Source organism: Oncorhynchus nerka, linkage group LG10 (genome assembly GCF_034236695.1).
Source record: "Oncorhynchus nerka isolate Pitt River linkage group LG10, Oner_Uvic_2.0, whole genome shotgun sequence".
Classification (NCBI taxonomy): Eukaryota; Metazoa; Chordata; class Actinopteri; order Salmoniformes; family Salmonidae; genus Oncorhynchus; species Oncorhynchus nerka.
In genome coordinates, this window is record NC_088405.1 from 21,048,158 (window position 1) to 21,061,420 (window position 13,263).

General features: G+C 44.9%; 1 protein-coding gene across 9 annotated transcripts in view; it reads left to right on the plus strand.

The window, feature by feature from the left end:
* Nucleotides 1–713: 713 nt before the first annotated feature.
* LOC115134994 (mitogen-activated protein kinase kinase kinase kinase 3-like) overlaps nt 714–13,263 on the plus strand; it is a 76,632-nt gene continuing 64,082 nt past the window's right edge. For 8 of the 9 annotated variants that reach the window (XM_065023114.1, XM_065023116.1, XM_029669151.2 and 5 more), the window contains exon 1: nt 715–954. In XM_065023114.1, coding sequence (XP_064879186.1) covers nt 859–954 — 96 coding nt within the window. In that variant the 5' untranslated portion in view covers nt 715–858. Of the gene's footprint in view, nt 955–13,263 lie in introns of all 9 variants that reach the window. The other variant, XM_029669146.2, reaches the window with a different exon arrangement.

Sequence of the window (13,263 nt, forward strand, 5' to 3'; positions counted from 1 at the left end):
TTCACAGGCTCCATGAAATGATGACCTATTCCTAAATATTTGGTCAAATTATTAATTTAGTAAGTTCACCCCACCCTTCCCTAACCCAACACGTGACTGAGCACGGTCTCTGCTGCAACATGAGACCAGTATAGTGACAACACAGCCTGTACGCACACACATACACACACCACCAAGGAATGAATGGCAATACCCTGTAGTGGACTAACGCTAATTAACATACCTGCTCATCAACCCTTCACTCCAGGCCTCTTGTCACCAAAACCAATGTATAAACTTTGCTATTATCAATCGTCAATTGAGCATAGTAGTGATTGACTTGGCAATGCCGTTGACCAATACCTTTAAATACACTATCATGGGGGCTCAGAAAAATGCAACCGTGAATTAAAAGCCAAACAGTTTTGTGTACAGATCTTATAGGTCTCCTGTCTAAATCTTTGTTAAACGTTCTGCCATAAAGGCAGTGAGAAATAACTGAGGCTAAAGGGTTAACCACATAGCCTACTCCAACGTTTTATTGTTATAGAAGCCAAGTCGTTTGTAGTTTGGGTCCCATATCCTTTTCTTGGGGCCAGAGCCTGTTTCATTCAATCTTTATCTCTCACTTGGTCTTTATTGTCAGCCAGCCATCTGACACCGTTGTAAGCTGCTGCACACTTTCTCCCAGTCTGCTTTTTTTTATATAGAGAATTTAAAACTACACATTGATGCGCATGCCCATTGCGCATTGGAAGCCATGTTGAAGTTTTGGTGGAGGCTTGCTGTTATTTTCTGACGCTGTATGTTTTTTTTCGATTTGTAATATTGCTCTCGTTCAACCATACTATTCGGGAACCATAAATCGGAGTTCTAAAGATGAATTCCAGCGTTGACCTATCCAGGCGCAATCCGCAGGAGGATTTCGAGCTAATTCAGCGGATAGGAAGTGGCACATACGGAGATGTCTACAAGGTAACTGCAGCAATAGTAGCATGTTGTTAATTGCTCTGCTATTTTGATACATTGTTACATTACAATAACACACGCGCATTACATTGTAACGACGCAGGGTATTCCAATTGACCCAATGATACACTAGAAAGCATACTCGTTTTTTGTTGTTGTTTTTTTTTTTTTACACTAAAACCTGTCGCTCAAGTGCTGGTGAATACCTTTGCTTGGAGCGGTGGAAGGCACCTGGCCAGAATATCATATCGCGAAATACTTAACAGATAGCCTAATCCCTCTCATGTTCTGTTTTGATAAACACAATTACGCAGTCCGTCACCCTTGGTCATTGGGTGGCTTTGTTACAATGTTGCGTTCCTGTTTGTTAGTGTCCTATTTATGGTGTGGTAGAATATCCCCGAACGATTCAGTCTGGTTCCACACAACAGACAAGGCCCGGCGTAGTCGGTCAGCCAGGGCAAGGGAAAGCGATGCATATTCAAGTTTAATTCGATTTTAGCCCTAAAAACATTTACATTGGATATTATTTAAGGAACTCAATTAATGCAGTTTTGCTGTTTTGGGACCCTGCAATAGAGTTAATTGTGTTAAGTTGTTAGGGGCGGCAGGTAGCGTAGTTGTTTGCAGCAACCGAAGAGTTGCCCGTTCGAATCCCGGGTACGACAGGAAAAAAAATCTTGCGGCAGTGAGCTGGTAACCAGAAGGTTTCTGTTATCAAATCCTAGATGCCATTTCCTGATGTTTGACCCTTGATCAAGGCACTTAACCACTCTAAACAATAGCTTCCACGATGCCCAGTGGCAGCCCAGCCACTCCTCCAAAACCTGTATATGTGCATGTATGTGTGTCTTTCGCAGGGGTTTGGTTAAAAGCGGGAGTACAATTTCGGTTGTACCTAAAGTGTTCTTAGTCTTCTAGCTATTCAAAATATGACCTATTCAGACCATTACTCTGTTACAGCTGGCAGATGGGCGTTATTAGATACCACTGGGGTAGCACAGACAATTTGACCAATCTTAACTTGTCAATACTTCCTCAATAACCGACTTGGAAGAAGAGCAATGTCTTCTAAACATCCATGTCTAGTTTTAAAGTAAATAAATGTTTTGCTCCATGAAGTAATCCAACCACGTGTACGCCGCCATCTTGACTATTTCAAATCTTCTCTCATTGATTGAGACAGGTGGGTGTCCACCCCAAAGGGCTGTATGTCTTCTTCTGTGGAGTTTAACAAAACCTATATCCTAGTACTACCTCATTTCTTCCATAGCTCCCTCCCCAAGCTCTGGGGCCTTAGGGTATCACTGCTCGTGACAGTGCCTCGTATAACTCCTTCCCTGAGAACTTTTATTCCAAGGAACCGCTCAGCCGCATCCACAATATTGTCCATCTTCCTGGACCTCCCCTACACTTTGCCACCGTGCCATTGATCACCATTGCCATACAAATCACAAAGTCCACCTTCTTTACACGTAACCTCCCTGCATCCTCCTGGAGGGAAGCCAACTCTGCAGCCTGCATTTAAGGACTTGCCAACACCATGGAGTCCTCAAGAGTACCTTTTGACCCGGCCACCCTTTTGACAGCTTCTGTATATGAAATGCAGTGGATGGCCCTGACTTTGGCAACCTCATTCGGTTTTGTCCTTGTCGGGCACTCCAAAGATGTACCTACATGCGTTCCACCACAGTTGTAACACTTCACTGCTTCTTCATAACATTCACCATCACCTTTTTCCCACAACTTCTGCATCTCGGCTTCCTCCGCCTGTAGACACTCTCTACGTGTCCAAAAATGTTACACCGTTTACACTGCAACGGCCTGGAAGTAAAAGCTCTTACAGGAAAGTACACACCCCAGCTTCACTGTGGTCGGGAGGGACTCCACATAAAAAACCACAAGAATAGACAAGCTCTTCTTTTCCTTGCCACTGACCCAACGATTCATCCTCCGTGCATCAACCACTCCAGGAATACTCTTCAGCTCCTCGATGACCACTTCTTCCGAGACTCCAGCAATGACTCCATTGACAGGTGCTCTTCTCCTTAGCTCAAAGCACAATGCAGCATGGTCATTTAATGTCGGGTCATTCGCCTGTGTTCAGCAGAAACACAAAAAGTCAAGACCAGCCCACTCCTCGTGACTCAGCGACTCCACTTTACCCACACCTCTCCCCACCATCATCTTGCATACTTCCAATGGATTTCACAATTTGGGCCCCAATTGTCCCAGAAACTGGACTCCCACCAGATATGAGGTATTCTTCACACTAGGCATATTTCTTCCCATCCCAACTTTAGCTTCTTTAACTGTTCTTTTGAACAGAGGTCAATTGTTCCTTAATTCCACCGACATCAGATGTAATATTCCACCATCCTTCCTTCATCTGAGTCTGTGCGCTCATCTTCTACCGATGTGCTATCAAATTCCATTGTTCCGGTGGCCTCAACAAATTTGTCCTGCCTGCTTAGTCGTAAAGTGTTCTGGCTAGACTTTCCTTTCTCTTGAAATCTGTCCATTACACTCACCTGTCTCGATCAATGAAAGAAGATTTGAAATAGACAAGATGACAGCATACACAATGTTGGATTACTTCATGCAGCATAACATGATTTTAATTTTGATAATGGGGCATTTTCTAAATTTAAACGAGCCCCTTGCAACTAGACCTGGACATTTAAAAGACGTTGGTTGTCTTCCAAGTTGGGAATTGAGGAAGTATCGCCAAGTTAAGGTTGGTCAAATTCTCTGTGCTACGCCAAACAGTACCTATCCTTTAACGGCTAATGGAGCATCACATTAGCCCGTTTATAATCTGCTAGATAGTCTTTCCTTTGTTGAAAGTGCACCACAAATAAACCTTTCACTCCTCCTACTTGTTATATATTAACCACAATATTGTGGAATTGTATTGTGGGAGGCAGTGGCGACCATTCAAAATTCACTAACATTCAAACAACACAGATGTGATTATGCCTGCTTAGTGTAACCTTGAGTTCAACCAGAGTAGGTGACTTAACAATCTTTTTGCCATGCAGTTAGTTGTTTGTCAAAGTATTTAGAATATAGGATGGCAATTCATTGGATAAAGAGGAATTTGAAGGCCTACAATATGAAGACTTCAAAGTATTTGTTTAGACCGTAACCATTAACTATACAGAATATAAGATATGTAGAAGATGACTGTATCAAATGTAGCCCACATCCTGAAATGTTTAGCTTAAGGACGTTTGCCGCACTATGCTTTCAGGAATGGAATCATTTTCACCGTGGTCATCGTGAATGAATGTAAAATGTGAGTGGCACAGCTGGGCAGGCATGGTCTGGAATGCAGTGGTCCTGACTTCCTGTGTGTGTGTGTGACCCATTGTTTAAGACTGATCCTGTAAAGGAAGAGGTAGAGGAGAAAGCCTGGTCAGACCTTCAGCTGGATGTGTTCACAATCGGACCGTGCAGAACCGTCTGCAGTGGCCATCCTGTTTGGGCCGGGAATTTTCTGTTTTCCTCTAGTTTCCTTATTAAAACTGTTGGACACAAGCCCCAACTTTGTTTATCTTCAGGGAGGCTCCTTCTACCTATTGAACCAGTGTAATGTACTGTAACAGCCTACAGCGTTTACCCTGTGTTTTCTTGATACACACACTAAGCATTTCTTCTACCCTAAGGAAATAAAGTCCCTCATACAGCCTCCGTATTGTTCGCCACTATGCTTGTCATATCATAATTTGCTAACTGTGCAGATTACACCAGTATAATGGGGAGAGAATCAGAAGGCGTGGCGGGGTGGTGATATCTGCCCGTCCCAATAAGAATGTGTTTGTTGTGGGCTACAGTGCGTCACTGTTGTTATGTCAGCTGTGTCTGTGAGATAGCTGTGTTTCTCTTTCTAAATGATGTCTCCTGCGTGTCACTATCAATGCCATTGGTTAAGATGTTATAAAACATGCATTAATGAGTGTTTATTCCAAGGAATAGGTTACTGCACATTACAACAGCATTCCTGTATTTGAATAATGAGGCAGTAATCACACTTGACCGTTGTCTTTTACTGCCCTTGTCCCATGCTTTTTGTTTCGGGAGGTCAGAAGTTCAGTGAGGATATTTGTTGTTTGGATTGGAAGCGGGACTTTAAGGTCTAAATCATTTTATACTGAACAAAAATATGAATGCAACATGTAAAGTGTTGGTTTCATGAGCTGAAATAAAAAATCCCAGGAATTGTTTTTCCCGCCATTTTTTTGCACGAATTTGTTTACATCCCTGCTGGTGAGCATTTCTCCTTTTGCCAAAATAATTCATCCAGGGCCTCCCGGGTGGCGCAGTGCTTAAGGGCGCTGTACTGCAGCGCCAGCTGCGCCACCAGAGACTCTGGGTTCGCGCCCAGGCTCTGTCGTAACCGGCCTCGACCGGGAGGTCCGTGGGGCGACGCACAATTGGCCTAGCGTCGTCCAGGTTAGGGAGGGGTTGGCTGTAGGGATATCCTTGTCTCATCGCGCACCAGCGACTCCTGTGGCGGGCTGGGCGCAGTGCGCGCTAACCAAGGTTGCCAGGTGCACGGTGTTTCCTCCAACACATTGGTGCGGCTGGCTTCCGGGTTCAATGCGCGCTGTGTTAAGAAGCAGTGTGGCTTGGTTGGGTTGTGTATCAGAGGACGCATGACTTTCAACCTTCGTCTCTCCCGAGCCCGTACGGGAGTTGTAGCGATGAGACAAGATAGTAGCTACTAAAACAATTGGATACCACGAAATTGGGGAGAAAACAAGGTAAAAATTTAAAAATGTAAAAAAATAAATAATAATATATATACTCCATCCACCTGACAGATGTGGCATATCAAGAAGCTGATTAAACAGCATGATCATTACACAGGTGCACCTTGTGCTGGGGACAATAAAAAGATGCCTCCAGCGTTGTTTTACAGAATATGGTAGTACGTCCAACCAGCCTCACAAACGCAGACCACGTGTAACCACGCAAGCCCAGGACCTCCACATCAGGCTTGTTCACCTGCGGGATCGATCGTCTGAGACCAGCCACACGGACAGCTGATGAAACTGAGGAGTATTTCTGTCTGTAATAAAGTCCTTTTGTGGGAAAACAAATCAATTCTGATGCCCTCCCAAGCCCACCCATGGCTGCTCCCCTGACCATGTGAAATTCATAGGTTTTGGTCTAATAAATGTATTTCAATTGACTGATTTCCTTATAAACTCAGCAAAAAAGGAAACAGCCCTTTTTCAGGACCCTGTCTTTCAAAGATAATTCATAAAAATCCAAATAACTTCACAGATCTTCATTGTAAAGCGTTTAAACACTGTTTCCCCATGCTTGATCAATGAACCATAAACAATTAAGGAACATGGCCCTGTGGAATGGTTGTTACGACATTAACAGCTTACAGACGGTAGGCAATTAAGGTCACAGCTATGAAAACCTAGGACACTAAAGAGGCCTTTCTACTGACTCTGGAAAAACTCCAAAAGAAAGATGCCCAGGGTCCCTGCTCATCTGCGCGAACGTGCCTTAGACATGCTGCAAGGAGGATTGAGGACTGCAGATGTGGCCAGGGCAATAAATTACAATGTCCGTACTGTGAGAAGCCTAAGACAGCGCTACAGGGAGACAGGATGGACAGCTGATTGTCCTCGCAGAGGCAGACCACATGTAACAACACCTGCACAGGATAAGTACACCCGAACATCACACCTGTGGGACAGGTACAGGATGGCAACAACAACTGGCAGAGTTACACCAGGAACGCACAATCCCTCCATCAGTGGTCAGACTGTCCGCAATAGGCTGAGAGAGGCTGGACTGAGGGCTTGTAGGCCTGTTGTTAGGCAGGTCCTCACCAGACATCACCGGCAACAACGTCGCCTATGGGCACAAACCCAGACAGGACTGGCAAAAAGTGCTCTTCACTGACGAGTCGCGGTTTTGTCTCACCAGGGCTGACGGTCGGATTCGCGTTTATCATTGAAGGAATGAGTGTTACTCCGAGGCCCATACTCACATGACCCTCCAGCATAACAATACCAGCCATACTGCTTGTTCTGTGCGTGATTTCCTGCAAGACAGGAATGTCAGTGTTCTGCCATGGGATCTCAATCCCATTGATCACGTCTGGGACCTGTTGAATCGGGGGGTGAGGGCCATTCCCCCCAGAAATGTTCGGGTACTTGCAGGTGCTTTGGTGGAAGAGTGGGGTGACATCTCACAGCAAGATCTGGCAAATCTGGTGCAGTCCATGAGGAGGAGGAGATGCACTGCAGTACTTAATGCAGCTGTTGGCCACACCAGATACTGACTGTTACTTTTGATTTTGACCCCCCCCCTTCATTCATGGACACATTAATCGATTTCTGTTAGTCACATGTCTGTGGAACTTGTTCAGTTTATGACTCAGTTGTTGAATCTTATGTTCATACAAATACACTGCTCAAAAAAATAAAGGGAACACTTAAACAACACAATGTAACTCCAAGTCAATCACACTTCTGTGAAATCAAACTGTCCACTTAGGAAGCAACACTGATTGACAATAAATTTCACATGCTGTTGTGCAAATGGAATAGATAAGAGGTGAACATTATAGGCAATTAGCAAGACACCCCCAATAAAGGAGTGGTTGTCAGTTCATATGCTTTCTGGCTGATGTTTTGGTCACTTTTGAATGCTGGCGGTGCTTTCACTCTAGTGGTAGCATGAGACGGAGTCTACAACCCACACAAGTGGCTCAGGTAGTGCAGCTCATCCAGGATGGTGCAGCTCATCCAGGATGGCACATCAATGCGAGCTGTGGCAAGAAGGTTTGCTGTGTCTGTCAGTGTAGTGTTCAGAGCATGGAGGCGCTACCAGGAGACAGGCCAGTACATCAGGAGACGTGGATGAGGCCGTAGGAGGGCAACAACCCAGCAGCAGGACCGCTACCTCCGCCTTTGTGCAAGGAGGAGCAGGAGGAGCACTGCCAGAGCCCTGCAAAATGATCTCCAGCAGGCCACATGTGCATGTGTCTGCTCAAACGGTCAGAAACAGACTCCATGAGGGTGGTAATGAGGGCCTGACGTCCACAGGTGGGGGTTGTGCTTACAGCCCAACACCGTGCAGGACGTTTGGCATTTGCCAGAGAACACCAAGATTGGCAAATTCGCCACTGGCACCCTGTGCTCTTCACAGATGAAAGCAGGTTCACACTGAGCACATGTGACAGAGTCTGGAGTGTAACGGTTTTCTTTAGGTAAAGTAGAGGCGGACCAAAATGCAGCGTGGTTTCTTTGATTCATGTTTAATAACAAAAGGTAAACACGAACACTACAAAACAATAAATGTGGAAAACCAAAAACAGCCCTATCTGGTGCAAAACACAGAGACAGGAACAATCACCCACAAACACACAGTGAAACCCAGGCTACCTAAATATGGTTCCCAATCAGAGACAATGACTAACACCTGCCTCTGATTGAGAACCATATCAGGCCAGACATAGAAATAGACAAACAAGACATCCAACATAGAATGCCCACTCAGATCACACCCTGACCAACGAAAACATAGAAACATAAAAAGCTAAAAATGGTCAAATGGTCTCCATGCATGGATGCTTTAGTCCAGGTCTGGGAGGAGATCCCTCAGGAGACATTACATTTACATTTAAGTCATTTAGCAGACGCTCTTATCCAGAGCGCCACCTCATCAGGAGCATGCCCAGGCATTGTAGGGAGGTCATAGAGGCACGTGGAGGCCACACACACTACTGAGCCTCATTTTGACTTGTTTTAAGGACATTACATCAAAGTTGGATCCGTCTGTAGTGTTGTTTTACACTTTTAATTTTGAGTGTGACTCCAAATCCAGACCTCCATGGGCTGATAAATTTGATAATTTTTTTCGATTGATCATTTTTGTGTGATTTTGTTGTCAGCACATTCAACTATGTAAAGAAAAAAGTATTTAATAAGAATATTTCATTCATTCAGATCTAGGATGTGTTATTTTAGTGTTCCCTTTATTTTTTTAGCAGTGTATTTAAACAAAGTTTGCTGAAAATAAATGCAGTTGACAGTGAGAGGATGTTTTTTTTGTGTTTATGTTTTACTGTAAACACAGTAAAATTGCAAATTGTTGCATTTGATATTTTTTTGTTCAGTATAGTTCTGAGCAGGTTATGTAGGCCTGTTGTCTGTGAGTGGCAGGGTAAGCAGATGAAACGCAGCAGGTTATGTAGGCCTGTTGTCTGTGAGTGGCAGGGTAAGCAGATGAAACGCAGCAGGTTATGTAGGCCTGTTGTCTGTGAGTGGCAGGGTAAGCAGATGAGAAACGCAGCAGGTTATGTAGGCCTGTTGTCTGTGAGTGGCAGGGTAAGCAGATGAGAAACGCAGCAGGTTATGTAGGCCTGTTGTCTGTGAGTGGCAGGGTAAGCAGATGAGAAACGCAGCAGGTTATGTAGGCCTGTTGTCTGTGAGTGGCAGGGTAAGCAGATGAGAAACGCAGCAGGTTATGTAGGCCTGTTGTCTGTGAGTGGCAGGGTAAGCAGATGAGAAACGCAGCAGGTTATGTAGGCCTGTTGTCTGTGAGTGGCAGGGTAAGCAGCCTAGGCCTGTTGTCTGTGAGTGGCAGGGTAAGCAGATGAGAAACGCAGCAGGTTATGTAGGCCTGTTGTCTGTGAGTGGCAGGGTAAGCAGATGAGAAAAGTAGCAGGTTATGTAGGCCTGTTGTCTGTGAGTGGCAGGGTAAGCAGATGAGAAAAGTAGCAGGTTATGTAGGCCTGTTGTCTGTGAGTGGCAGGGTAAGCAGATGAGAAACGCAGCAGGTTATGTAGGCCTGTTGTCTGTGAGTGGCAGGGTAAGCAGATGAGAAACGCAGCAGGTTATGTAGGCCTGTTGTCTGTGAGTGGCAGGGTAAGCAGATGAGAAACGCAGCAGGTTATGTAGGCCTGTTGTCTGTGAGTGGCAGGGTAAGCAGATGAGAAACTCAGCAGGTTATGTAGGCCTGTTGTCTGTGAGTGGCAGGGTAAGCAGATGAGAAACGCAGCAGGTTATGTAGGCCTGTTGTCTGTGAGTGGCAGGGTAAGCAGATGAGAAACGCAGCAGGGGATTGGTTTCTTTGGCTTCCTCAGGAGTTTAATATTTCCTTATTTTCTGAGCGCTGTACCTCTATTCACACACTGTGTTCTAACATAGTGTCTACATGTGAAGTGTTGGTTATGAACCTTCACAGCACAGAGGTTTTGGTAAGGCTATTGATCATGAAGTTAGGTGTTGTCAGAAAGTCTCTGAGCTCTCTGATTGGGGGTGAGTTCGTCCTTTGTCCTATGTTGTCAGAAAGTCTCTGAGCTCTCTGATTGGGGGTGAGTTCGTCCTATGTTGTCAGAAAGTCTCTGAGCTCTCTGATTGGGGGTGAGTTCGTCCTTTGTCCTATGTTGTCAGAAAGTCTCTGAGCTCTCTGATTGGGGGTGAGTTCGTCCTATGTTGTCAGAAAGTCTCTGAGCTCTCTGATTGGGGGTGAGTTCGTCCTTTGTCCTATGTTGTCAGAAAGTCTCTGAGCTCTCTGATTGGGGGTGAGTTCGTCCTATGTTGTCAGAAAGTCTCTGAGCTCTCTGATTGGGGGTGAGTTCGTCCTATGTTGTCAGAAAGTCTCTGAGCTCTCTGATTGGGGGTGAGTTCGTCCTATGCTGTCAGAAAGTCTCTGAGCTCTCTGATTGGGGGTGAGTTCGTCCTATGTTGTCAGAAAGTCTCTGAGCTCTCTGATTGGGGGTGAGTTCGTCCTTTGTCCTATGCTGTCAGTCTACTAGCCATACTTTAATAAAGCATGGCTAGGCTTTTTCAGGAGTATAGCATTTCCTTATTAGCCACAGAGCTTGGCTCTGTTTTATTCTTCTGGCCATCCACTAGCTTATTCCACTGGTCTAGCTAGCTGCTGGTCTGGGATGCCGGTATTTGGCCTAAAGCATTAAGGAGAGAAACTGGAACCAATTCTCTCACGCTCACACACAGCTCACTCCCCACCTGCCGCATACGCCCGTGGTTTTTTTCAGGGTCTAGGCCTATGTTAAAATGTGTCATTTAGCAGACGCTTTTATCCAAACCGACCTTCAGTAATGCATGCGTACATTTGTATGTATTCTAAGTGCAATTTGTATGTATTCTAAGTGCAATTGTGATTCACTAAGTTAAAAGTGCAATTTTATTTATTTCCATTTGGGCTATATTTATTATTTAGCTCATTTTAGGGTTTTAGGACAATTTTTGTTTTATCTTGATTATTGTTCAGTCGTGTGGTCGAGTGCTGCAAGGAAAGACCTAGCTAAGCTGCAGCTGGCCCAGAACAGAGTGGCACGTCTTGCTCTTCATTGTAATCTGAGGAATGATATAAATACTATACATGCCAGTCTCTTAGCTAAGAGTTGAGGAGAGACTGACTGCGTCACTTCATAAAAAAACATGTTAAATCCCAAATGGTTTGCATAGTCAATTTACACACAGCTCTGCCCCCCCCCCACTTATGCCACCAGGGGTCTTTTCACTGTCCCCAAATCCTGAACAAATTCAAGAAAGCGTACACTATTATATAGAGCCATTATTTCATTGAACTACATTCCATCTCGTATTACTCAAATGAACAGCAAACCTGGTTTAAAAATACAGATCAACACCTCATGGCACAACTCCTCTCTCCTATTTGACCTAGATAGTTTGCGTGTCTGTATTGATATCTAGGCTACATGTGCCTTTTTTTACATGTATATTTTAATTGATGTAGTTCTGTCCTTGAGCTGTTCTTGTCTATTCATGTTCTGTATTAGGTCATGTTTTGTGTGGACCCCAGGAAGAGTAGCTGCTGCTTTTGCAAAAGCAAATGGGGATCCTAATAAAATGACCAATGACTGACTGTGGGTTGTGTGGTCGGTCGGTTTATGTTTCTATGGCCTGGCTCAGAAGCAGTGAGAGAGCGAGGGATAGGGGGAAAGTTCAGTGACCCAGTTTTCCCAGGATAAGCCTGGATTTTAATGCTGGCTGCCTGGTCTGAAAGAGGGAGCCAAACCTGCTGCCCTGGTTTGAACCCTATACGGAATGAGCTCAGACGCTGGGCATAATGGCTCTTAGTCCAATGGTGCTCAGAATCATAAGAGATGTAATAATTGAAGCCTTGGGAAGAGGGATGGGGAGACAAAGGAGTGAAGTGACAGGTAGCCTGGCGGTGAAGAGTGTTGGCCCAGTAACCGAAAGGTCGCTAGTTTGAAATCTACAAGCCAACTAGGTGAAAAATCTGTCAGTGTGCCCTTGAGCAAGGCACTTAAACCTAATTGCTCCTGTAAATTGGTCTGGATATGTTGGTCTGTGTTTGCCAAATGACTAAAATGTTAATATAAATGGATTTTAATCCAATAATTTTGCTAGGCCTACTACTACATGCCTGTCCAGCTGACCGTAGGGTGGTGTCAACCTCTCTCCAGCCGACAGTAGGGTGGTGGTGTCGTCAACCTCTCAATGGGAATTCTGTAATGGAGAGCCACAGTCCACACAGGGCTTGTATAACCTATAGGCCTTATGTGTGTCTGTGTCCTCAAGGGACAAATTAGCCACCAGGGACAGGCCTCTGATGTGCTGGAGGATTAGGCCTATGTTTGCCACGTAGCTACATCTTTGATTAAAGATGACCCACAGACTAAAGTGAATTTCTGTGTTTTCACTCTGCCTTCACTAGAGGGGTGCTTGTCCCTCCTGGCGTCAAGGTGTAAAGCTGGGAAGTGGGAGCCAATCTATGGAGATTTCTACTGAAATGTTGTAAATATATGTTGTGAGTCACAAACAAAGGAGGTGTTGTAAAAATACAGAATACAACTTTCAAATAATCACTGTCTGTAAATATGCTCATATACTCTGAACAAAAATGTAAATGCAACATATCAAGTTTTGGTCCCATATTTCATGATCTGAAATAAAGATCTCAGATATTTTCCATGCGCACCAAAAGCTTATTTCTCAAATTTTTAGAGAATGATGAAACTGTTGGTTTCCACAACTGAAGAATGTCTGCAGAAACCGTCTAAGGGAAGCTCATCTGTGTGCTCGTCGTCCTCACCAGGGTCTTGACCTGACTGCAATTCTGTGTTTTAACCGACTTCAGTGGGCAAATGCTCACCCTCAATGGCCACTGGTACGCTGTGCTCTTCACGGTTGAATCCCGGTTTCAACTGTATCGGGCAGACGGCCTGTATGGCTTGTGTGGGCAAGCGGTTTGCTGATGTCAACGTTGTGAACAGAGTGCCCCATGGTGGTGGGGTTATGGTATGGGCAGGCGTAAGCTATGGAC